This window comes from Drosophila nasuta, chromosome 2R (genome assembly GCF_023558535.2).
Source record: "Drosophila nasuta strain 15112-1781.00 chromosome 2R, ASM2355853v1, whole genome shotgun sequence".
Classification (NCBI taxonomy): domain Eukaryota; kingdom Metazoa; phylum Arthropoda; class Insecta; order Diptera; family Drosophilidae; genus Drosophila; species Drosophila nasuta.
The window spans coordinates 30,130,532-30,156,749 of record NC_083456.1 but is presented as its reverse complement, the minus strand read 5'-3'; the positions used below and the strand labels follow the sequence as shown (position 1 = coordinate 30,156,749).

Sequence of the window (26,218 nt, the reverse complement as noted above, 5' to 3'; positions counted from 1 at the left end):
GCTTAAATAGCAAAGTCGACAGCCCAACTTAAAGTGCTTTCATTTGCTAGCTAGACCAATAAATATTCAACAGCTGTGGGTGCTGGCTCGCCTTAACCCGTCTGAGACGACGACGACATAAAAGTAGCTGGTCAGTCAGTAAGTCAATAAGTCAGTCAGTCGTCTACTGCGCACATTACCACATTGTAATTCTAATGATAGATCAAATGGGAGAGAAATGTATTATGTATGTATGCATTACTTATAATTTACTAGTGCGGTTCTTTGTATTTATAAACCAGCCGCAGTCGAAGCGACGCCAGTCGCACGACCTTCGCAAAATGTATGTAACTTAAAGAGTAAAGAGAATATAAAAAACCAGAATAACAAATAGCAACCTGATGTTTTGGTCTTGAGTCTCCCTAAGATGACGACGTCGCTGACGATGTTGCGCAACTCATTAGCAAATGACTGTGACAGCGCATAATTGAATCTAATAAATGCGAATCAACATGTATATAAATGTACTTTACAAGTGGCTTGGAATTATCGTCGTTGAACTTTGGCTTTTTCTCGTAATGATAAACAAAGAAGATATTCTCAAACTCAGACTCAGACTTGCAACGGAAGTATGTATATAAAGAGAAAGACTTCTGCTTTGTACAGATACGAAGAGAACAACGAGTTCATTTGCACTTGTGCTAATCAGGCTGAAGTATCGCTGAGTAAACTAGGCAACCTCGCCAAGGTCTTCTTATCACGATAGTAGCACCTTCCTCCCCTTAGAGACAAAGTAGCGCGTGCTACGTTGCTTCGTCTTAACAGCGAGTGCAATAACCCTGGGCATGCATTTTGATACACAAACACATCACAATGTAACAGATACTTTTTCTGTTGTTTAAACAAGCGAAGAAAGCGAATGAGGCGAGAGGTGAATAACAAACGCGAACAACAAAGCAGCATAAAACATTACAAATAACATAAAATAATAAAAAACTGAAAAAAAGGTTACAAAATGCGATGATTAAAATTTACAGCACAAAGAAAAATGCTGACGAGGAAGCAAGAGATAGCGAGAGAGTGAGACAGGTGAAACTTTGGCCCCATCAACACAGCACACAGCACAACACATGCACATCATGCCCCAACATTGTGGGGCGCAGTCAACTGCAGATGAGCATTGAGGTTGCAGCAACGAGCAGCGAGCAACAACGAGAAATTTCCAACCATTGAAATGAGCGTGTGTTGGGTTCGTAAGAGCTTAAAGGGATTTGTCGCTTGAAATGGAAAATTACCCAAAAAAACAATGTGAAAACAGGCAGCATTTAACGGGCCAACGACTTGAGTTTTGTGCCTGGGGTAGGCCTAAGGAAAAGTACTTAAAATTAGTTTATGAACGAAGAAAGTGACGTTAAAATTTTGAAGGTGGGAGAAAATGAATTTTACAACTTTTTTGACTTTGGGTAACGTAAAAAAAAGGGAATTTGTTTAAGTAGTAGAGTAATTGAGACTTTAAGGCTTAAAATGATTTTGTTTTAGTATTAGTGGTAGTATTAGTATTAGTATTAGTATTAGTATTAGTATTAGTATTAGTATTAGTATTAGTATTAGTATTAGTATTAGTATTAGTATTAGTATTAGTATTAGTATTAGTATTAGTATTAGTATTAGTATTAGTATTAGTATTAGTATTAGTATTAGTATTAGTATTAGTATTAGTATTAGTATTAGTATTAGTATTAGTATTAGTATTAGTATTAGTATTAGTATTAGTATTAGTATTAGTATTAGTCTTAGTATTAGTATTAGTATTAGTATTAGTATTAGTATTAGTATTAGTATTAGAATTAGTATTAGTATTAGTATTAGTATTAGTATTAGTATTAGTATTAGTATTAGTATTAGTATTAGTATTAGTATTAGAATTAGTATTAGTATTAGTATTAGTATTAGTATTAGTATTAGTATTAGTATTAGTATTAGTATTAGCATTAGTGTCAGCATTAGTATTAGCATTAGCATTAATATCAGCATAGCATCAACGTTAGTTTTAGTATTATTTCCTACATAATCTGAGTGTCGACCACACTGTGTTCTTTTCATTAAACATACTTGACCTTCAAACTAGCATAGTTGAAATTATAATGTTCTGAATCTCAAAGCAATGAATTAGTAATGATGCGAAAAACTACAACTACTACTACACCTTCCTTCTACTATTATTATATTGTGTTTAAAAGAGAGAAGTGGGTGGCAAATGCTTTTGTCGGGATTATAGTCGCACTTTCAGGCTTCATTTAAAATGAAAATTGGTTGCCAAGGCATTGTTATAGGCCCTCCGCCACCCACTCTGTTCTACTCGTGCAATTGCCGACAAAAAATTTAATTTTGGGAACCGCAACATGTGTAGAAAGAGACAGAGAGAGAGATAGAGATAGAGAGGCAGCATGCTGGCGCGTGAATAGCAACAGAGTTTGCATATAAATATTTATAGTCAAAAAATAAACAATTGTTATCTTTGTATGCCATCATCACAACGAATCGCATTCAAGTCGAATCGAATCGAATCGAAGCCTATCCTCATCATGGCATCGGCATGCGATGCACAACAAATGGAGGTGCGATCTATATAGGGCTCTGAATGTAGTCACATTATCGTCCTTATCAGGTGCATTGAGTACACACGCACTCCTATCCCAACTACAATATAGATTGTTGTGTATAGAACACACATTGTATATACAACTGGGAGCAGGAGGAGGGGAAGTAAAAGTGGAGGGAGGAAACGGAGGCCTCGCCACTTGAGTGAATTTTTTAACGTCAGCTAACGACAACCAATTGAGGAAGTATTGATCGAGTTTGTCTTACTCATTTTCTTTCTTTCTATATATACAGAATGTTATATGTGTATACAAGTGCATTACCTGCTGCGAGGTGTGCTCCATAAATAGTTCAAGGGGAAGTTTGATAGTAAAAATGAAACACAAAAAGTTTCGATAAACAAACAACACTATTTATAATCTTTCGTGGACTCCGTTCGATTGTAAAGCAAGCACAAATTTTAGATACTAATTATTGGGTATAAAACAGTAATAAATGTTATAGCTATTCTTTTGAATTTGACAGTCAATTTAGATTGCGAGGTAATTACAGCGTGTCAGCATTACGACGACTATTAAATGGAAGCTTTGATAGCACATAAAAGTTTATAATTATCAGCACATGAATTGATTAATTTTTATTATTATTTTGAAGACTTTGATTACTACTCGAGATATGAAATTTAAATAGTCAACGTTTAATTATATCATTATTTAAAAGAACTTTTGATAAGCAAGAGTAATCTATAAATAATTGATAGTTATGAAAAGGTTCTGAATACACTGAACTTTTGATAACTTTTTATACCCGCTACCCATAGGGTAGAAGGGTATTATAACTTTGTGCCGGCAGGAAATGTATGTAACAGGTAGAAGGAGGCATCTCCGACCCTATAAAGTATATATATTCTTGATCAGCGTCAACAGCCGAGACGATATAGCCATGTCCGTCTGTCCGTCTGTGTGTCTGTCCGTCTGTCCGTCCGTCCGTATGAAACACTGGATCTCAGAGACTATAAGAGATAGAGCTATAATTTTTTTTCGACAGCATTTGTTATATCTGCACGCAGATCAAGTTTGTTTCAAATTTTTGCCACGCCCACTTCCGCCCCCGCAAATCAAAAAAATCGAATAAAAAGCGTAATTTTCAAGCTAGAGTTACGAATTTTGGTATATGCAATAATTACTGTAATAGTTATGATTCCTGAAAATTTGATTGCGATCAGATCAAAATTGTGGAAGTTATTGAAGAAATACTTTTGTATGGGCAAAAACGCCTACTTACTATGAGTCTGAGTTGCTTTGGCCGACAATCACATTGTGCCGTCTATGCTATATTTTGAATGGTGTACTATATAGATATACCAAACATATCATTTGGTATATTTTTAGTATTTTTTTTTAGTATTTTCGGTATATTTTGAAAATGATACCGCAATATTTTGCCTTTATTAAAAATGGGTAGCGGGTATCTCACAGTCGAGCACACTCGACTGTAGCTTTCTTACTTGTTTAAAAATACAATAAACCAAGGAACTTGACTAAAGAGAGAGAGTTTTCTTATGCTATTTCAACCATAAGTTCTGTTATCTAAGAGGTATTCTATAAATAATTAATAGTTATGAGAAACTTACCTAAAATCTTATGCTATTTAAAGACAGAAATTTTAATAAGCAAGAGTAATCTATAAATAAGAGATAGCTATGAAAAGGTTTCTAAAACGCTGAACTTTGATAACTAAGACAAATAATTTAATATTAGTTTTAAATATAATAAACCTAGCAACTTGACTAATGGTGTTTCCCAAACTTTGATGCTACTTCAAAACATAAGAGTCGATATCTAAGAATAATCTATAAATAATTGATAGCTACGAAAAACTTTTAAACACTTGGGTAATCATATTGCCTAAACTGAACTTATGATAACTGAGCATAATCTATAAATAATTTATAGCAATTAAATTGCCTAAACTTTTTAGCTGTTTAAAGTAAATTCCAAACAGTTTTTCCACTCTTGCTTATGGCATATGTTTTCAATCAGCCAGCGGCAACGAAATCGAAAAAGTAATTTAGCATAAGAATGCAAAGTATTTGAAAAATGTTACAATAATCGTTCGCATTGAAAGATAGATTATGGCATGCTGAGTAGTTGAGCAGCTGTCTTCGTTCCAGTTTATATAGTTTTGAAAGAGTGCGATTTGGATTATCATTATCAGCATGGCAAAAAGTTGATTCACCTTTCGACTCTGGACTCGTGGAGAGTTCGTTTCTGATTTCTGATTTCTGTTTTGTTTTTCTTTCAACAATCTCAATGACAATATGTATTTATATATATTCAAATTAATATAATAATCGCTTTCTTTGTTTCTTCCAGCTATTGAAGGCAACTGCTTTGTGATATTTGCCAGCAATATGCAATAATGGATTCGTTGACAACATTGACCAGCGGTCAAAGCACGTGCCGTGATCATTTATCGCTGCAGCCTTTGCAGAAGCTGCGATCGTCTCGTGGTTCCAGCTCCAATTTGAGGACAAGTCGTTCACCTTCCGCCAGCCGAAGTAGCGAGCAAAGTAAATACAAACATAGAATCATAATCATAATCATTGTGATAATCATAGTCTGTGCCGTAATCTGTTTATAAGTATGTCAGTAGTATATATTCCTGCAGTAGTCTAATAGTTTAATCACTTGCCTCATAATTAGATTTATGCGACACGCTCATCATCATCATCGTAGTCTGCTTATCAGTTCACTGCGATGTTGGTTGCTAGGAGTGATAACCGAAATACACTCGCATTTAGCATTTCCGCTTGTCTGCACCTAATGATTCCCTACTACAAATCTATAGATTAAGCACTCGGCTAAAATGCGACAAACATGCGGAAATTCCCGTGAAATGCGAACAGATTACAGCTTGACATTTATTTTTTTTTTGCCTAATCCGTATCAATTCCTGATAATTTCGAGTCAACTTGTTTTGTGCATTTCATTTAGACGTATGCATTTTAATTAACTTTGTTTTGCATTATTTGCATTACTGACAAAATTTGCCAAGGTTTGCAGTTTATTCTGTAATTTCTGGTAATTAACAATTCTTTTTTTTGCTGCATTAACAAAAGTTAAAAGTGATATAAATGTAGAGGTTAGAAATTAGTTTTTGTTTCTTTATTTTCAAGTAAACAATTGCTTTTTTGAAGTCAATACGATCGGAATAAAATTTATTGTAACATATTTCTAGGCGCCAGAAAGTATAAAATTTCACAAAGAAGAAATGAGCTGTAATCAATAAGCATGAGATAGAGAATTCCTGTTGGGAATAGAGATGTCTTAATGAGTGTCTTAATAGCTGAAACTAAAAGGGTTGTGAGCTTAAATTAATTTAACTTTTCATATAGAATATTTCTAGGTGCTTTTTGAAAAACTTGAACTGCTTTAAAATAGTTAAAAAATAGAGAATTTCTATTGGGAATTGAGTAGTCGCTACGAATCTTTTAATAGCCAAAATTAAAAGTGCATAATATTAAAATGGATTCAACTTTTTATATAGCATATTTCCTGGCAGTTTTTGGAATTAAATTGAAATCTGAAAATATGCAATTTTACTAGGAAGAAATTAGCTAAAACAATACCATAAATCAATTAGAAATAGATTAATTCTTATGACTCTTTTTAGCCAAATTTAAAAGTGTTGTAAGCTTAAATTGATTATACTTTTCAAAAAGCATATTTCTAAGTATGTTTAATTAACTCAAACTTAATTAGCTTTAAAATAATGAACTACAGAATTTCTGATGAGATTAAAGTAGTCATGTTGACTCTTTTGATAGCCGAAACTAAAAATGCTTTAAGCTTAAATCAATATGACTTTTCCTAAGCAGATAGTTTTGTTCAAACAAGTTGTATTTTTAGAAATTATTTTGCTGACTAGAAGAGAACAGAAGCATCAGAATTTTAAGCAGCTTCCATGAACAAGCTTTGCATTTGCCAATTATGGACAATCTCTGCTAAGACGAGCAGCATATCATGCATCTGCATTACTGTTAAGCTGCTTTGCACATTTCGTTTCGACCAAAAACCACAAGCAAAAGCAAACACACACACACGCACACAAAGCTGCACATGTGTGTGTTTGTGTGTGGTTTTATTTGCCTTGTGATATTGTATGCTTTGTATGTTTAGTAGTAGCATAACCATAACTATATCCATAACTGTATTATTAGCTTTATGTACTTGTTGGTTTTGCTTTAATTTATATTTATTTTTCTATTTCTATGGCAGTAGTTACACATTTTGCTTTGTGTGTGTCTGCATTGCTTATATTTGTATTCTCTGCATTGCTTTATGAATTTGTGTTGATTATTCCCCTTTGTTTTGTTTTCGTTTTTCTTTCTTTCTTTCTCTCTTCCACTATTTTTTTGTTTTCTTTTGTGTCTTCAAACAGCTTTGTAACGCGCGCACGCGAGCGACAACTGCAACTATTCCACATACAGTACACATTCGAATATTGCGTATACCACCCATATAACCCACATACAACAGTGTAGGTATAAATAGAAATTCCTTCACACACACAGACATTCACCAACACATCTGCATTTGCGCATTGCTTGCATTTTCTACGTTCTTCCTTCCACATGAACGCAGTCGCGATTTAAAACGCTATTAAAACGCGCGCTGGCATTTGCTGCTGCTTTCTCACACTTTCTGTACATTTATTTCTCTCTCTCTCTCTTTCTCGTTTGACGCACAGCTGTCTAACTGTCATTTACACACACACACATACACACAAGCTTAGCAGCGAAAGCACAACAACATCAACAACACAACTGAACATTGCTGCTTTTTGATTTCGTTCGTTGGCTCCTCATTTTTTGCGCCTTTGTTATTGTTGTTACTGTGAATGCGATTGTTGTTGTGTTGTTGCTGTTGTGTTATCGTTCAGCTGCAACTGTGCAACTGCAGCTGTGCTTTCGCCTTTCGCCAAACCATTGTTGACCATTGATAAAAAGAAACAAGAGAAATACGGCAAAGCCAAATACAAACAATACTTTCTATGCGCCACAATTCGCCAGTGTCCAGGGAGCGCAGCAGCGACTCGACCACAGCAGCAGCAGCATCGTCAGCGGTAGCAGCCACAGCAGCAGCCGTCACAGGAAACGTTGCAACAACGACGTCGTCAGCGTCAGCGACAGCAACAACAACAGCGGCAGCAACAGGAACGGGAACAACGTCGGCAACGTCGACGACAGCCAACAGCAATTCGTCGGCCTCGTCCAGCACAGTGGCAGCTGCACAGGCGGCTGTCTATAGCGGCGGCAACACGGTGACCGGCAGTCTGGGCAGCAGTGGGGGCGTGGCAGTGCGAGGTTTTCGCAGCCACAGCCCCACACACCGTCGACGCAGCCGTGAGCGACAGCGACGCACCCATGGCTCCGATCAAGGCGGTCTCCTCGCCTACAGCGGCCTCATAGGCGAGGGCAGCAGCTTCATTGCTGCTGTCCGTGGCGGTGGCGATGGCGGAGGCGGTGGCGGTGGCAGCGCTGGCACTGGCAGCGGACTGGAGGACTCACGTTTGTCCGGCAACGAGGATTACTACTCGTCGTTTGTCTCCGATGAGTTTGACAGCAGCAAGAAGCTGCATCATCGTCGCACTCACGAGCGCAGCTCCAGTGTGCAGGCCATCGATCGGCTCAACACGAAGATACAGTGCACCAAGGAGTCCATACGACAGGAACAAACTGCTCGAGATGGTGAGTAGAAGATCGATTTACTCTTTTTTGTAGCATACTTTTTGGGGCAGTATTTAATTTGAATCTCAAAGAATGATGGATATTCAAATTGTGTTTTTATTATGTCAAATCAAAGTTATATATAACTAATAACTTATAAACAATTAATTTAAAATAGAATGTGAGAAATCTTGGTTCTTTTAGGAGCTTTGAATGCTCTCAGTAGAACAAAGATTTACTTTTTGTAGCATACTTTTTGGGGTAGCATTTAATTTGAAGCTGAACGAATAATGGATATTAAAATTGTCTTTTTATTATGTCAAATCAAACTTTTATATAACTAATAATTCGTATAAATATTTTATTTAATGTGAAATGTGGAAAATCTTTTTTATTTTTAAGGGCTTTAAATGCTCTCAGTAGAAGAAGATTTACTATTTTATAGCATACTTTTTGGGGCAGCATTAAATTTGAAGGTGAATGAATGATGGATATTCAAATTGTTTTAGGTAAACAGAAGGTCAAACATATAAACTAATAATTTATAAACATTTAATTATAAATTAATCTGGAAAATCTTTTTTAATTCAAGATCTTTTAATGTTCTCAGTAGAAGAAAGATTTACTTTCTTGTAGCATACTTTTTGGGGCAATATTTAATTTGAATTTGAAAATTTTCTTTTTATTATGTCATATCAAACTTATATATAACTAATAATTTAAATTTGATTTAAAATGAAATATGGGAAATCTTTTTTTATTTCAAGAGCTTTAAACGCTTTCATAAATTGTATTTCTATAAGCGAAAATTTGTGTCAAATTGAAGTAGATATTTGATTGAAAAGTAATTGCAATCAATGCAGCTTTTAAAGTGAGTGGATTTGGAAGACTATTCAATGGAAAGACAGGTTTAAATTATAATTAAATTAATTTTCGTTAGTCAATTTTTAATTGATTCGAATTTTTTGACTTTCCTCTCTTTTCTAAGACAATGTCAACGAGTATCTGAAACTCGCAGCCAGCGCCGACAAACAGCAACTGCAGCGCATCAAGGTAAGTGTTCTCAAGGATGCCAAAACACACACACACGTAGTTATTTAACAAATGATGTTGCCTACTTTCAGGCGGTGTTCGAGAAAAAGAATCAGAAAAGCGCACACAGCATTTCACAGCTACAGAAAAAGTTGGACAACTATACGAAACGCGCCAAGGATCTGCAGAATCATCAATATCAGACCAAGAGCCAGCATCGCCAGCCACGCGAAGTGCTGCGCGACGTGGGCCAAGGACTGCGCAATGTGGGCGGCAACATACGTGACGGCATCACTGGATTCTCCGGTTCGGTGATGTCCAAGCCGCGCGAATTTGCGCATCTCATCAAGAACAAATTTGGCAGTGCCGATAATATCAATCAAATGAGCGAGGCCGAGCTGCAGGGCATACAATCGGGCGACGCGGATGTCCTCAACGTGGGCAACAACGAGCGTTTGCCACAGCTGCCCGGCATGGGCACCTCCACAGGTTCCGGCGGTGGCAATAACAACAACAACACCGGCACAGGCAGCGGCACTGGGAAATTCAACAGCGACAACGGCAGCGAGTGCAGCAGCGTCACCAGCGAAAGCATACCAGCGGGGTAAGTAAAAAAGTTGCAATCACATAACTGAAATCATTACTAATAACTTTTCATTTTTTATGGCAGCTCTGGCAAGAGTCAATCAGGCGCCAGCCAATATCACATTGTGCTCAAATCATTGCTGACCGAACTGGCCGAGCGTAAGGCTGAAAACGACAAGCTCAAGGAGCGCATAGAGCGTCTAGAGGTAAAGCATTGTGTATACCCTGTAATCTATAATTATCCACAATAATTATATCTCGTTATTGTTGCAGACGGGCCAAAAAGAGTTCAACAATTTGACCTCGACACTCGAAAGTGAACGCTATCGTGCCGAGGGTTTGGAAGAGCAAATCAATGACTTGACGGAATTGCATCAGGTTCGTTGTCGTTGTCGTTTGGCAATCTTGGCAAACTGCCCACTAACACACACACACACACATATTATATATTGAATACAGAATGAAATTGAGAATCTGAAACAAACCATTGCTGACATGGAGGAGAAAGTACAATACCAAAGCGATGAAAGACTACGTGACGTCAACGAAGTGCTCGAAAACTGTCAGACAAGGGTAAGCTCAACACCCTCCCACACACATACGAAATATATATATTTTTATGGCTCACACCTTGCAGATATCGAAAATGGAGCATATGTCACAGCAGCAATATGTCACCGTCGAGGGCATCGATAACTCAAATGCTCGCGCTCTGGTTGTGAAACTCATCAATGTGGTATTAACGATATTGCAAGTGGTATTGCTGTTGGTAGCCACCGCCGCTGGCATTATAATGCCATTTCTCAAGACGAGGTGAGTGCATTTAAACTTGCCACTCCCCCATTACGTATACGCAATGTAATCACACTTTGTTCACTTTGTTTAGGGTGCGCGTGCTGACCACATTTCTGACGATTTGCATCATCATCTTTGTGATACGACAATGGCCAGATGTTCAGGATATAGGCGCAGGACTTGTGCGGCATCTCAAACAGTCGCTGGTGGTCAAGTGAAGCGCCTCCACCTTCTCCTCCTCCTCCACGTTCGATTAGTAGACCCTTAATGTTATTAGTTATTAAGTATACAAAAAGATGAAAGAAGAAAGTGCATATTTTGTAAATAGCTTATAAATACACACATACAATCACACTCACAAACACACGAAAACGTAATAATTTAATATATCTAATTAGTTACAAGACAACAAACGCATCACATTGAACGACTCGACTAACACACATGAAAACATAAATGAATACAAGTTGTACAAACAAACAAACATACAAAAACTGAAAACGATATCGCACACATTCACACATAACTCACAATCACACTCACATACATATGTATACATATAGCGAAATTCTATCTAAAAGCTCTGCTAAAGGTTTAGTCTAATAATAATAAAATAATAACTGCGATGCTGACAAGTTTCTGTGCATTACTCAATACTATAAATTAACTATGTATATCTAATTACTATACTATATATATGGAACTCTATTTATAGTTATCGTATTCATTAAACAAAACGTTTGTATTTGTACAAAACCAAAATTTGTTTGTATTTTCATTGTAACGGTTGAAACAGCTGTTGTAATTACTTGCCAACGAGAGCGAACAAAATATTTGCATTTAACTTACACAACAGCACAACGAGCAGCACTTAAATAAACGTTTTTTATTTTTACATTTGTGTAAATAATAAAGTTGAATGAGCTATTAAAGCGCATCTGCTTAAGGAAGTTTGCAAAGGGGCGCGTCAGCCTTCCCGCATAGCAAGCAGCTTTTGTGCGAGAGCGAAATTAAAGTGTAGCATACTTTCTTGCAGCTGACTGAAATACAAAGTCAATTTTTATAGCATACATTCAGGCGACGTCGAAAATGGATTTCATGTGGTTTGTATGAATTATGTTAAATTTATTGTAAGTTAATTTTAGTTTACATTTTGAAACACACAAGTTATTATGTCTTTATGTTTAATTGATTTCGTTTTACATTGTTTACGTTTATTGTTCTGAAGAGTTTTCATCAGTTGCAGTTGTTTCTTTTTTATATTTTTGGAGAAATTAATCACAAACTAGCGCTTACATTAATAATTATTATGTTATATATATTTTTTTCAAATCTTTCCACAATGTGGATTTTAGTTGATTTGTTGAGTTCAATTTTTAAACTGCGCCTCTCAGGACAACAACAAAGAAAATTCACGTCATTTAATTTGGAGAACTTAAAATTAGTTAAATTGAGGATAATATACAGATTAACGTCATACAAAATATAATAAGTGGATAATCAGATAATATTTTTCATGTCCGAAAACAATTTTCACATGCATTTAAAAACTAGTGTTTCATCAAATAAAACAATTACACATTTGATTTGATTTGATTACCTTAATTTTATGAACATTCTCTTTTTACAAGCGACTTTGTTGTTTTTTTTCGGAGTGTTGAATGGTATTGAGTGGATTTAAAATGTAAAACAAAGAAAAATCGAATCTAAATAATCCGAATCAGGTAAACAATTTCAATCTTATACAGTGATAAATGGTATCTCATTTTTCATTTGACATTTTGTATGTTGTTTCGACTTTAATTATGCAAGCCAATTATAATGTTAGTAATAGTATAAGGTATATAAAATAAATCACAATTTGTATACGCATATTCATGTATGTATGTATGTATCTATGTATAGACGTAGTAGGTATGTATGTATGTATCTTTGTGGGTATGCTTGAATGTAATGTGTGTTGCGATGCAAACCATAATCATCCATGATCCACGATGCACGATGATGATGATTACAAATACAAATACAATTACAATTACATATTATGTATATTAAGGGTAAACATTTGTTAATTGTTTAAAACAAAGCAGCTGGCAGCCACAGCTCACGGTCGCAAACCAAGCGACATTTGGACATTTCTATTCAGTTGCGTGATTACTACACCTAAGAAAGGGATTCCTGTCTGTCTGTCTGTCCGTCGCATTGGTGTGACGACCTATATTGCCTAGTAAACTAAACTCACTATATCGCCCTACTTCAGTTGCGTCTAATTCATATGAGAAACTGGCGATCATCGGCGCCATGCGGCAAAGCGGCTACTCCAATGCCGCCCTGTGTGGGCGTTTGTAGAAACGCTGATTCATCTGCCCCCGCAGATGTGCCATGCTCTGTGGCTGGCGTATTGATTGCGATAGGTTCGTAAATTGAACGATGCGGTGGCATATCGTCATCATCTTTGAAGGAGCCGCTTAAATTCGGATTGAGGATGTTGTTTGATGTGGGCGTGGGCATCGCAACACTTGTGGCAGTTTCCTCCAAGCCGCGTACAACACTGGTGCCAGACTCCACGTTTTCCAGATACGGCGGCGCCGCAACGCTAATGCCAAGGGGCTGACGACGGAATAGGAAGCTAAAAATAAAACACCACACTATTAAGCAAAGCGAGATCTATTAATAAATGTGAGCACACTCACCTGAAGTTGAGACGCGTCCATAGGCTTTCCCTTGGCTCATTCAAGTGATCCGCCAAATGAGCGGGCAAATTCGGAGCCCGATCAAATGGATTGACACGTCGTTGGGATGCTGACGATGTATTAGCCTGTGTCGTGGCTTCCAGCAGCGCTGCGGACAGACAGAACAGAATTGTTAGAACTGGCACGTGATTAAATTATAAATAGCCTGATAGCTAAGCATCAGCGATAAGATTAATTGTATAACTGTCACATAAAACAATAAATTAAACATTAAATACAAATAATCCCTTACAATCGGGGTTTAAGAATAATAGCTTTACGTTTTGCGTATTAAGTATATAAAACTTTTGCATAATTAACACACCATTTTCATCATCTGAGCTGTGATAATCGACCGCCTCAGATGTTGAGTTGTTGCGCACAACATCGCCGTGACGAAATGTGCCGTGTCTTGTGATGCCAGTCGAATTGATGCTAGCGCTGTTGCTCCCACTGGCGCCAGCAGCGACGGCGGCAGCAGCAGCTGCAGTTGCTGTTTGTGGCTGCTGCTGCAGCAGCGGTGTGGTGTCATCATCAGTATCGGTGACGCTATCTAAAGAAGGCTGTCGATTCCGACTCGCACGAGTTTCGCCCTTCGTAAAAACCTTCCGCTTGCATATTGGGCACACACGACGGTTCTCAGTTAACCAGGGATCAATACAATGCGTGTGATAAGCTAAAAGAATGATGAAATAATTTGCATTAGATCGTAACTAATCAGTTTGAAAGCAGCTGATACACTTACGATGCGAGCAGGGCAACACACGCAGCTTGTCATCCTCGACAAAGTCATCGAGACAAATGACACAGGTCTCATACTTGATGTTCGTATTGTTTTTCGTGTAGCGCAGCACTGGCAGCTTCTTCAGCATGCTCTTTGGTAAACGATAACGACGTAGACGCCGCTGCTCCCTTATACACTTGTATATCATATAGATAATCTAGAATACAAGTAAAAATATAATTAGCTTTTTGTCAAATTTCTCGAATAGTCGAGTCATTCATACCATGGTAAGAAAACAGAGGCCAATCAGTATGGAAAATGGCAATATCAGCTGAGTGTTGATATTGAAGGGCAGTTCATCGTTGATGATTAGCACCACCTCGGGCGAAGAGAACGATAGCAGTGTCTTGCCCGTGGTTAGACCCACAAAAACGGAGGATATATGTATGCCGGTGCTATTATTGGCCGTCATTTGTTCTATTGAAAAGAAATGAGTTAGTCCTGTTCTCAATATTTGTGTACTTTATTCTTACGCAATTCGTCGCCTTCATTGTTGTAGATGATCACAGCAAAAAATGAAGCATTTTGTGCCACACGCACCTTTTGCTCAAATGTACAATCTCCGCCGCTGTAAAATAGATGCCACAATTGAGTTGACATTATATTTGCATACTTGTTTCAACTTACCGCGATATAATGGCCACGAATTTGGCACCCGTTGGATACCCAGTACGGGGTGGCGGTTTTAGATGCGTACAAGCATACGGATTATTTGTATCCTGTGGCACCACAAACACTCGCAGACTGTTGCCCGATATAGATGGACCGAAACTGGATGGCAAATCATTGAACTCCTCAATCAACTGCGGTAAACAAAAAGGTGATAATCAATAAATGCAAATAGAAGTGAATAGAATAGTTCATCGTTTGCCCACCTGACTTGTGGTGCGTCTGTAGACGAGCACATGGCCCTCGAGCAGTGTTTGGTGGCAAATCAGGCAGAGACCAAGCAATGCCAACTGCACTGGGGTACAACGATTCCTGGCCATGATGTCAGAGTCTGTGTTGTGTGTTTTGCGGCTTTCCGGGTTTCTGCCAGCTGTGTCTCTGCCTCTGTTACTCGCACTCGACAATTGACGCGACTCTACTCAACGTGCAGTTGTTGGGAACTGTTGTGTTTTCTTTTTTTTTGTTTTTTGTTATTGGTTTACACGTATTTTGCTATTGCTACGTCTGCTGCTGCGGCTGCTGCTTGTGATTTTTACCATTCGAACTATTCGCATTTCTCATCTGTGCTTAATTTGCGCGGCTGCCTGCTGAGCGTAGTTTTGATTGTTTCGAATGGCTGAAAAAAAAAAAAACACAAAATAAGAAAACAAGTGCATAAATGAAAATCCATCAAAGGCAAGCTGCAAAGTCAAAGGCAAACAAACAGCCGCAAAACGGCCATTGCTGTCTGATAAGATAATGATGTGTGTGTGTGTGTGTGTGCATGTATGTGTGTGCTCATTTGTTTTCAACTTTTTTTTCTTCTTTACTTTCTTTCGCGCAAACAGCTGTTCGATGTTTGTTGACAAAAATGTTAGTGCTGGAACTTCGAGCGATAGTTATTGCCAACTTATGTAACGAGCTGCATTCAAAGTAAATTACTTTTGGTTTTAGTACAGCTACTTGAAGTAGTCAGTAGTAATAATATAAAGGCAAAACAAATCCTCATAAAGTAAAAGAATTTCGAGTAGTTGACAGCTCTTCGACTCATTAATCCACAACGAATGCACAAATCATGAGAATGCCGTTGCAGCTGTGTTGTTGTTGCATTGCAACATTGTTGATTTTGCTGCTTTGATGCGAAAGTGCCTTGTTATGATTGAGTTTAATTTGAATCAATTGAAATCTTGCCACATTTTTCAATTATATCTGCATAACTTAGCGCACAACTAAAATGCTGTTCAAGAGAAAAAACAAATGCAGTTTGCCTGCTCAGCTAAAAGCGATAACCCCAGCTCATTTAATTGTTTTTGGTCAGCCGGCATAGTAAATGAATAAAGTGAGTCATGCTGACGTTAGACGATAACATTCAGACAGCACTAGCAGCACTTATTTGGACCAACAGAAAAGAAATACAAAATAAGTTTTGGCTTATCGGCTGAATACAAAATGGCGAACACCACATAACACTCACTATTTTTATCGGCTTACTATCACAGCTGTTCGATAAGTATCAAGGAGCAGAGAGTTATCGAATGATAACCAATAAGAAACTTGCGGGTTCAATTGGATTTAAAATTGCATTTTCATCGCCACGGGCCTCCAAAAAACGGCAGACAGATGTACATACATATGTATGGAAAATTTGTGAGAATTGAATCGAAGCTGATAATCCATTTGGCATACATGTGGCGGACACACAAAAATGTAGCTAATTTTTGTAATAAATTCATAATTAAATAAAAAGAACGTCACATATAATTAACACATCGTGTCCCATACACAACTAATACCAATGTAGCATTAATGAGAACGTGACTTCGTTTTTATTGTATTCGCAAATAGTAAAATACATGCATATATTGTATACATATGTACATATGTAGATTCACATAAATAAACAAACAAACACAAAGCAAATGCCGTATATAGCTTACGGATGGACGAGCGCGTGCCTGGCGATAAATTTGTGTACGACGTTCCTATGAACCTCTCAATATTTGTAGCTTTACCCCCACCACCGAAATGTAATGCTCTTCTTATCACTTGCTTAAGAGTGTTGCCACACTTTCAAAAAAACAAATCAATCAAACTGGACACGAAAAACTACAAAGCAAGCACAGACAACCACCCACAACATACGCACACTTATACACTCACACATGTGTACATACAAATAGACACACACAATGCCTTGAACTTTACACACGCACAAAGAAAACGTCAAGGTTTTCACAATTACAAGCCTGCAGTGCAAAAAATTACAGCACAACAGGTGAAAAAAACACAGGACAATAGATGACGACAAACGAACGCGAGTTTTATAAGCAAATTGAAAAACTACACGATAAAATACTAATAGACCAACGGCATTTTCTTTTGTTATGCTTTCACATACATACACAAACACTCACAGTGTGAGTCTCACACACACGGGTTTGCACGTTTGTGTGTGCGTAAGTGTTTATTAATTGTGCAAGAAAACAGCTGGGGCTGAAGATGTGGATTCAATAAAATTGCATTTCTGCTACTCACTCGTTTATTTTCTCAAAGAATTCAATAGAAATTCAATTTGGCTGCAACTGTTAAATGTTTGATGTCGTTATTGTTATACTGAGTTTTTGTCTTGTTTTAACACTCGCTCGCCCCTTTAATTATCATTCGTTTTCGCTCGCACTCGTTGACATCGCAATAAAATTGCGTTGCAGCTTTGATAGTGCTATTTGGGACACTACAGCACATGAACACTACCACTTGTAAGCATTACGTATGTATGTGAGATTGATATTAGTGTAATTTGTGCTGATTAAACATTTTTCGTGTTAGCACAGGTTCGCGTATTAGTTATAATTATTATTTTAGAACTTCAGAGCAGAGCCCCACGCAGCAGCGTGACCAAAATACGAATCTGACAAAATACCATTTTGTTGTGAACCGAATATACCACTTCCGCGACGAACATAGGCCATAAAAAATACTAGCTGGTCGCGCTCTTAATAGACCATTAATAGGAATTTTTTAAAAAATTAAGGAAATATATTGGACTTTTTATTTATAAGTACAGAATCTTGGAAACTTTGGGGGACCTCCCTCATTCTAGTCTCTAAAATATTTTTTATTGGAATCTAAATGTTTTAAAACATATAATGAAGACATTCCTTTTACAGTGAAAAGATGGGACATATGTATGTAAATATTTCACCATATTCTGTAATAAGATAAATTCAGAATGCAGTGAATTACAAATGCGATATTTATTAAGTTGTGTTAATATAAGCCCATGACAAGCTATGCAGGCAATTAATATTAAGAAGAATTGATCCATAAATACATTTTCCCCCTGTATGGTGTGCTTAACTGGATTGATTTTCTTCAATATCTTGGTCATTGTCTCAACCAGACGATCGCTCGAGACACCAGTCTTTTTATTTTTGAATTTCGTCAGCAGCTCTGTTGCAGTCAACGGTTTACGCTTGAGATAACGACGCACAGCCTCCTCGGTAATACCGTAGTCCCTAAAAAGGTGATACACAAATCCATTACAAAAAATATGAAACTCTGATAACAATTTCAAGTGTAAAAACTTACTCTACTTTGTTGCTAACAACACCAGCAAAGGAAGATGGCAACGAGTTGCTAAGCTCGCTCTTCGGACGCTTGGCCGGTGTGCTGTTGGGACTGTTGCTTGTATCGGAGCCAGTTAGATCACTGGGCAAGCTGTTCATCATCTTGCGTTTGTTGGCATCATTCGAGAGCGTTGGCGTTGCCGAGCGTGATTTATTTGTTTGGCTGCCACTGGCAATTGCTTTGTGAGCGCTGCTCTCTTTCTCCTTGTCTTTGTTCGGTTTCTTTTTAATCGGCCCATTGCTGAGATCATCTTCAGAATCAGTGCTATCGGAACTGAGATCCGTTGAGCTGTCACTGCCGTTTGCTTTGGATGCCTTCTTGTCGTCCTTGGAGTGCTTCTTTTTCTTCTTATCCTTGCTGGCTTCATCCTTGTTCTTCTCCTTCTTCTTTTTCTCATCACCTTCCTCCTTGTCGGACTCATCTGATTTCTTCTCCTCATCCTCTTCCTCGTCGGAAGTAAGCAATTTGCGTAAGGCATCCTCCTCGGCCACACCTTTCATATCTTTGACCATCTTGGACTCTGGATCCGGTTCGCTATAAATGGAGAATTAGTGAATTAGTGTATATGTAAGTGAAAGTCAAGTGTATAACTTACTCTTCACTTGAGCTGGTGTCGTAGTCCATTTCACGGCCTTCCTCATCACCGTCATCAGACTCTTCAAACGCTTCATCGTCCACATCACGTTTCTTCTTCTTTTTGTCGGCTCCCTTTTTACCCTTACCCTTACCTTTTTTGCCCGCTCCTCCATCATCACTGTCCTCCTGCTCTTTCTTCTTCTTTTCCTCCTCATCCTCGGAATCGGATTCATCCTCAGAATCGATCCATTCATCCATATCAGTAATCTTCAGTTCCTTCGACTTTTTGGTGGCTGCTTTAAGCAGTTTAACCTCTTCCGGATCTTGTTCTTCCTCCTCGTCGCCTCGCAAACGTTTGCGCAACATGAGAGAGAAATAATTCATAACCTTCTTACGGCGCCCAAACTCTTGTTCGGCTTCCTCCGCGGACAGCGACTTGTAACGCTGAATGGGCTGAAAGTTATACCATTCATTCAATGGATACGCCTCGATGGCACCGTCAGGAGCATGAGTAAACACATAGAACGCAGCGTTCTCGCCAACGCCTCCCTCGCGAATGCCCTTGAACTTTTTGCCAGTCTTGCCGCCCACTTTCAATATCCAGGGCTGAGCGTCTGGACGGTATTTGCGTGCAATGATGCCGAACTTCTTGCGGCGCGCCTCCTCGCGTTGATCGCGATTGTATTCGGAGCCAGCACCAAATTTCGGTTGGTCCTCGTCGATGCCACGAAACTCTTTCATATTATTCTCACGCTCCAACTTTACATTACGCCACTGGGCGAAATCCACATTAAGTGTTGCATTGAAGCGCATCACATGATGCTTCTTGCGCATCTTTGGCACTCGAATCTTGAATTCCTGCACACTAGCCGACGAGCTACTAGACGCTGCTGCTGCCGATGCAGCTGATCCAGCGGTTGCCGATTGCGATGCAGTTGAGGACGTGGTACTTCCATTATTTCCACTGTTTGAGGACTGCAATTGAATATGCTCGAGTTATGCGGCAATTGTGCGATTTATCAGTTTTACTTACTGTCGATTTTGTTGCACTCGACATGCCTAGTTATTAGGATAAAACAAAACTACTCTACACAATATATATATTTATTAAAAGTTTACAACGACAGCGACGAATGCGTTTTGTTGCCCGATGGAATGCAGATCCGTGTGACCGTATGCTGAATTTCGCAATAATAATTGCCAAATTACACTTTGTTTTTGGTATATTACCAACATGTGTTCCACAAAAAAATTAAATTATCGATTAATTTTGTTGTATCGTTTTCGATAAGCAGTTGTTTACACTTTTCGTTGTCAGATTTCTTCAATTTCGGAAGTGCTACTTGTAATTTGTTAAGTTTTATTCGTTTAAGCTGGTAAAATAAGCAAAAATGTCGCGAAACGGCGTGCTCACCGATGAGCAGAGCAAACTGAATGCTCGCTTGGAAGCACACATGGTCTACATATGCCCCGAATGTGGCAAAGCCTTTCGCACCCAAGTCGAGTGGCGACAACATTTAAATACAGTGAGTTGTGTGCATTATAATTGGTGAAATTATTATTATTAAATGTTGGCTGAAATGTTATTTGCAGAAGCACGACTATCTGAATAAAACGCATGTCGATTTCAATTTCAAACAAATTGATAAAAACTTTCACGAGTGCCAAATGTGCTTCAAATGGGTAGAGAATGCACATAAAACGATTGCGCTACTGCAATATCATTACTTCATGCATCTGGAGCATCGTCAGACGTATCGCTGTGTACACTGTCGGCTGGCTTTTACGCGGCGACGTGCTCTGAACGATCATTTGCTTGGCGCGCACATCAAGGAGATTGAGAAATATGAGGCGAAGTTAAAGCGCACGCCACAAGAAACCAAGGGTCCAAAGACGATCGCAAAGGGTGCAACGTTGTCGTCACGACCACGCGATGATCTGCTAGAGAAGGCGTTGATGGACATCGATCTGCAGAATGACGATCAACACGAAGCGGCAGCAGGCAATAAAGCTAATGCGAATGTCAATTCCATTTCACATTCCAGCGATCAAGCGCTTGATCGTTGCTTAAATGCTTACGAGGATTTTGTGCGCAAGGAGGAATCGCAGCACCAGGCACCAGATGATGTGTTAGAGGCACCAGGTTTGGAGTTTTTGCAGCACCATACTGAAGAGATCGCGACAGACAAAGAAGTGGTAATCATTGAGATAGATGCTCTGGGTGCTGAGGAAATGCATAAACTACAAAAGAAAATGAAGAGTGAACCAGAGGCGGAAACCGATACAAGTCCAACGCGTAAACGCAAACGTGATAGCAACCAACAGACATTAGATACAAGCAAAGACGACATGGATCAATCAATGGGTGGCATCGCCAATTTAATAACTTACCTGTGTCCACAGTGCGGCAAGGAGATTGACAACGTGAACGATTGGAGGCGACACGTGTTCAAGAAGCATGATTTTGAGCACTTCATCGAGAACAGCTTTAAGATTAAGGATAATCATAGCGTATGTCTCAAATGTCACGAGGTGCAGCCAACCACAAAACGTTTAGAGCTGCAAAAGCATTGTTTCAAACATCTGCCATATCGATCGTATCTAAAGTGCAGGATTTGCGACCGCTCCAAGACGAGCATGCCCAAGATGTTCCACCACATACGCTACAACCATCAGGATGAGCTGCAGCGCAAGAACAAGACGCAACTGCTCATCAAGCCAGAGCCCAAATGGGGCGTTAAGCGCAAGCTCGAGAATTCAGTGCAAGATCTTACAGTGAACGCGGATGATGAGCTCGTCTGTAAATTTTGCCACAAAACATTTAAAACCGTGTGGCGATTCGATCGTCACGCCACAATCTGCAAGGTACAGGATGCATATATGCAAGCAACGACTGTGGATGCTCTACTAAAGCATTTGAAGGAGGGACAGATACGCTTAAATGCGATAAGCAGGAAAATGCAATTGGAATTCTCGGCAATGCGATAATTTATATAAATATTGTGAATAAAATAATTCAAATTTTAAGAAAATTGATAAATAATGTAAAAGGACAAATGCGCTTAAATGCGATTAGTAGGTATTGTGAATAAAATAATTAAAATTGTAAAAAAAAAATTATAAAAACGTAAATTTTACATATATTACTCTAATAAATATAATACTAGAAAAAAAATAACGTTGTTTCTTAAGATTTTATTGGGATCGAGAAAGTAAAAGTAGACCTTTAATCTATTAAATTTGTTCACAAATTAAATTTGATTTTGAGTTATTTTAACACTGTAGAATAATATCTGCAACCAATGAATATAAAGAAACGTGCACTGGAATGATTTTGATAAAATATCAATAGGATTATTGACCTTAAGTATAACTTACCTGGCGTTGTTATAAACAGATTAACGCTTGGCGATATTGATCCGAAAACCAAGAACGTCAAACATAGATGTAACACGCGAAATTTTCAGATTTATTGATTTCCGAAAATGTTATTTTCATATCGAGACAATTACTTGAAAATTTGTAATATTCATGATCTGTATATTATCACTTTAATACATTTGAATAGTATCTACATCCAATGATTATGAATAAAACTTGCACAACTGAAATGCAGTTCAAGGTATATTAATATGAACTTTGAATTTTGTTCTTTTTATACCCGCTACCCATAGGGTAGAAGGGTATTATAACTTTGTGCCGGCAGGAAATGTATGTAACAGGTAGAAGGTGGCATCTCCGACCCTATAAAGTATATATATTCTTGATCAGCGTCAACAGCCGAGACGATATAGCCATGTCCGTCTGTCCGTCTGTGTGTCTGTCCGTCCGTCCGTATGAACACCTAGATCTCAGAGACTATAAGAGATAGAGATATAATTTTTTTCGACAGCATTTGTTATATTTGCACGCAGATCAAGTTTGTTTCAAATTTTTGCCACGCCCACTTCCGCCCCCGGAAATCAAAAAAATCGAATAACAAGCGTAATTTTAAAGCTAGCGTTTCGAATTTTGGTACATATAATAACTACTATAGTGGTTATGATTTCTAAAAATTTGGTTACGATCAAATAAAAATTGTCGAAGTTATTATTTGTATGGGCAAAAACGCCTACTTACTAGGGGTCTGAGTTGCTTTGGCTGACAATCTGGTATATTTTGCCGTCTATGGTATATTTTGAATGCGGTACTATGTCCATATACCAAATATACCATTTGGTATATTTTTTAGTATTTTTGCAGTATATTCGGTATATTTTGAGAAAATACCGCAAAATATATTTCTTTTATTCAAAATGGGTAGCGGGTATCTCACAGTCGAGTACACTCGACTGTAGCTTTCTTACTTGTTATAACTTACTTGGCACTATCACTAAAAAAAAATAAACGAAAGGACATATTGAGCCAACAACTATGGTCACCATGTACAGTGGTGCGATGGACTAAGTAAATGCGAAATTCGATTAAACTGAGGATAACCAAGTATTTATACTTACTGCTTTAATACTGTATAGCATTAGAAGTCCAGCAAGCACAGTAAGGCACGCCAGAACAATCATTAAAATATGACCGTTAAAATTTAATGAATAAGTTACTTTATAATATTCATTATCCTTGTACGCAGGAGCATCGCGATTTTCGAAAAGTGTATACTGCACTACATGAAAAATCAAAGCTAAAATTCCAAAAATGATAGTCCAAATACCAAAAGCCCAAACTTTTCGCTTCAGTGAACAACACCAGTTGTCTAAGCAATCACACGATTCACACAAACACATTTTTAACTTGAGATTGAGAACTTTCTATTCCGTAAAATTTTATACAATGTACAACTCTCAGGGTCGATTGATTTTGGAATGGATTATTATATTTGAGACACGCTTACTTCGATCTAAACAGTAGTTTGAAAGTAAGTTTTATTTTAAGATTTATACGAGTATAGAATATTTTCTTTAATGTAAGGGAAGAGGTTTATTCAGTTTCTCAAGACAGAATCGTCTAGATTTCAGCAACTTTGATAATCAGTAAAGGGTCTATTACAGTCAACAAATGATAGTAACTTTCTTTATTTACAGGCGTTGTTATTAAATTGATTCGAATGTGTTTAACAGGATTATTGTGTCATCGAAATTTGTCTTTAATGTTTGCGCTTGGCACTTCTTAAGCGATTGGATCGTCGAACCATTCGCTCCATTTGTTGGTACTTTTCTGGTATGACCTCAACGTCTACTTCGTGGTTACTGGTGATGATCTCAACTCGTCGCTCCTTGGCTGACGAGCGTTTTCCAATGTTAATGTTAACAATACCAATGTGAATATTGTTAATGTTAATATTAATGTTAAAGTTAAAAATCTTTTGTTGCCGTCTATTGAACCGAAAACCAAGGACTAACAAATGCGAATAGTAGAATAGAAATATTTTTGTTTTTATTATGTTATTTATGTACTTACTGCATTAATGCTGTATAAAATTAATAGTCCATCAAGAAGTTGAAGGACAATCAAGGCCATGCAAATCCACATATAGATATGTTTTACTTTTGATGAGTCCTGCACATTGAAATGTATATAAAGCCATATTACAAAAATCAATGTTAGAATGCCACTTATTAGCATAAAGACAGCGAAAGCCCAAACTTTCTTTTTGAGTGTACCACACCAGTCGTCAATCCATAAACACGATTCACAGTTACACATGTTAAATTTAAGATTTCGATTCCAGATTTATTGGTTTCCGAAAATTTTATTTCGATATCGAGACAATTACTTGAAATTTTGTAATATTCATGATCTGTATATTATCACTTTAATACAGTTGAATAGTATCTACATCCAATGATTATGAATAAAACTTGCACAACTGAAATGCAGTTCAAGGTATATTAATATGAACTTTGAATTTTGTTCTTTTTATAACTTACTTGGCACTATCACTAAAGGAGTATAACCGAAAGGACATATTGAGCCAACAACTATGGTCGCCATGTACAGTGGTGCAATGGACTAAGTAAATGCGAAATTCGATTAAACTGAGGATAACCAAGTATTTATACTTACTGCTTTAATACTGTATAGCATTAGAAGTCCAGCAAGCACAGTAATGCACGCCAGAACAATCATTAAAATATGACCGTTAAAATTTAATGCATAAGTTAATTTATAATATTCATCATCTTTGTACTCAGTAGCATCGAGATTATCGAAATGTATAAACTGCACTACACTTGAAATCAAAACTAAAATTCCAAAAATGATAGTCCAAATAGCAAAAGCCCAAACTTTTCGCTTCAGTGAACAACACCAGTTGTCTAAGCAATCACACGATTCACACAAACACATTTTTAACTTGAGATTGAGAACTTTCTATTCCGTAAAATTTTATACAATGTACAACTCTCAGGGTCGATTGATTTTGGAATGGATTATTATATTTGAGACACGCTTACTTCGATCTAAACAGTAGTTTGAAAGTATGTATTATTTTAAGATATATGGGCAATTCTCTGATGTCGAATGCGACATTTGTACGCATTCAAACTGAAAAAATACATGTGCCAAGACATTATTTTAATTTTGTAAAAATTGAAACTTATAGCTCTCGGTTAGCACTATAATTGGTGCTAAGATGGATTTTGGGCAATTGTTCGTTTTCAAGAAAATTTGAAAAATGTTGCGCATTCGCACGCGACAAAAACAGAAGTTACTTTTTAAAAAACCAGTTCAAGCACTTATTTCAGCGAAACGTGATGAAAGATTTTAATGCAATTAATTTTAATGTATTATGCATATATTTATCTAAATAGTGTATTTGGTTTGACTTAAAAATATTAAGTTGTCTTTTTTTAAATTAAATTTTAATCACTGTCGCACGCGACATTTTTTCCATCATACTTTTTATGCTGTTTTTTGTACTTTTTAAGTTCATTTGAAGAGCATATGAAGCATTTTCATAGTTTTTTGATATATTCAATATATATTTTTATTTTCAACTGAAATTTCATACTTTAAAAAATAACTTTAATAAAGGTAAACAAAACGTAATATATTCATATCATGTACATTAGAAACATAATTACCTATCTTAAATTACATCATTAATGTCAAAACATTTTTTTTTATGAATATACT

The 26,218-nt window shown here is 37.3% G+C and overlaps 4 protein-coding genes and 2 long non-coding RNA genes across 10 annotated transcripts in view; 2 read left to right on the top strand and 4 right to left on the bottom strand.

Moving 5' to 3' along the window:
• LOC132785346 (transmembrane and coiled-coil domains protein 2) overlaps positions 1–11,479 on the top strand; it is a 28,925-nt gene extending 17,446 nt beyond the window's left edge. For 2 of the 4 annotated variants that reach the window (XM_060791411.1, XM_060791410.1), the window contains 9 exons: positions 4,956–5,152; positions 7,655–8,332; positions 9,300–9,364; positions 9,436–9,947; positions 10,014–10,134; positions 10,202–10,306; positions 10,388–10,501; positions 10,566–10,741; positions 10,815–11,479. In XM_060791411.1, the coding sequence (XP_060647394.1) occupies positions 5,002–5,152; positions 7,655–8,332; positions 9,300–9,364; positions 9,436–9,947; positions 10,014–10,134; positions 10,202–10,306; positions 10,388–10,501; positions 10,566–10,741; positions 10,815–10,941 (2,049 nt within the window). In that variant the 5' untranslated portion in view covers positions 4,956–5,001 and the 3' untranslated portion in view covers positions 10,942–11,479. Of the gene's footprint in view, positions 1–4,955; positions 5,153–7,023; positions 7,123–7,332; positions 8,333–9,299; positions 9,365–9,435; positions 9,948–10,013; positions 10,135–10,201; positions 10,307–10,387; positions 10,502–10,565; positions 10,742–10,814 lie in introns of those variants that run through there. The other 2 variants (XM_060791412.1, XM_060791413.1) reach the window with 2 other exon arrangements.
• A 348-nt stretch (positions 11,480–11,827) lies between these two features.
• On the bottom strand, positions 11,828–17,785 carry LOC132785620 (E3 ubiquitin-protein ligase Godzilla). The gene is made up of 9 exons (XM_060791794.1): positions 17,423–17,785; positions 15,115–15,524; positions 14,867–15,042; positions 14,713–14,807; positions 14,463–14,656; positions 14,201–14,396; positions 13,781–14,131; positions 13,417–13,564; positions 11,828–13,352 (listed from the first exon to the last, which is right to left on the bottom strand). The coding sequence occupies exons 2-9, from the start codon at positions 15,226–15,228 to the stop codon at positions 12,995–12,997; spliced, it is 1,632 nt and encodes a 543-aa protein (XP_060647777.1). The 5' UTR covers positions 15,229–15,524; positions 17,423–17,785; the 3' UTR covers positions 11,828–12,994.
• A 337-nt stretch (positions 17,786–18,122) lies between these two features.
• On the bottom strand, positions 18,123–20,275 carry LOC132785292 (general transcription factor IIF subunit 1). Its single transcript, XM_060791312.1, is given in 5 exon segments — positions 18,123–18,226; positions 18,228–18,402; positions 18,476–19,048; positions 19,110–20,065; positions 20,124–20,275. Coding segments are annotated over 5 exon segments (1,761 nt in total). The 5' UTR covers positions 20,148–20,275; the 3' UTR covers positions 18,123–18,193.
• Positions 20,276–20,377: 102 nt separating this feature from the next.
• On the top strand, positions 20,378–22,163 carry LOC132785293 (uncharacterized). Its single transcript, XM_060791313.1, has 2 exons — positions 20,378–20,616; positions 20,684–22,163. Exons 1-2 carry the CDS (start codon positions 20,482–20,484, stop codon positions 22,076–22,078), a joined length of 1,530 nt encoding a protein of 509 aa, XP_060647296.1. The 5' UTR covers positions 20,378–20,481; the 3' UTR covers positions 22,079–22,163.
• LOC132785294 (uncharacterized) lies at positions 21,705–23,986 on the bottom strand. 2 transcript variants are annotated; one of them, XR_009632310.1, is made up of 4 exons: positions 23,587–23,985; positions 23,451–23,532; positions 22,469–22,695; positions 21,705–21,753 (listed from the first exon to the last, which is right to left on the bottom strand). It is a non-coding gene; the product is annotated as an uncharacterized LOC132785294 (long non-coding RNA). The 2 variants fall into 2 exon arrangements; XR_009632309.1 differs by lacking the exon at positions 21,705–21,753 and adding an exon at positions 22,269–22,413 and having other exon boundaries at positions 23,587–23,986.
• Positions 23,987–24,140: 154 nt separating this feature from the next.
• Positions 24,141–25,519, bottom strand: LOC132785363 (uncharacterized). Its single transcript, XR_009632314.1, has 4 exons — positions 25,148–25,519; positions 25,012–25,093; positions 24,542–24,950; positions 24,141–24,478 (listed from the first exon to the last, which is right to left on the bottom strand). It is a non-coding gene; the product is annotated as an uncharacterized LOC132785363 (long non-coding RNA).
• Positions 25,520–26,218: the final 699 nt, after the last annotated feature.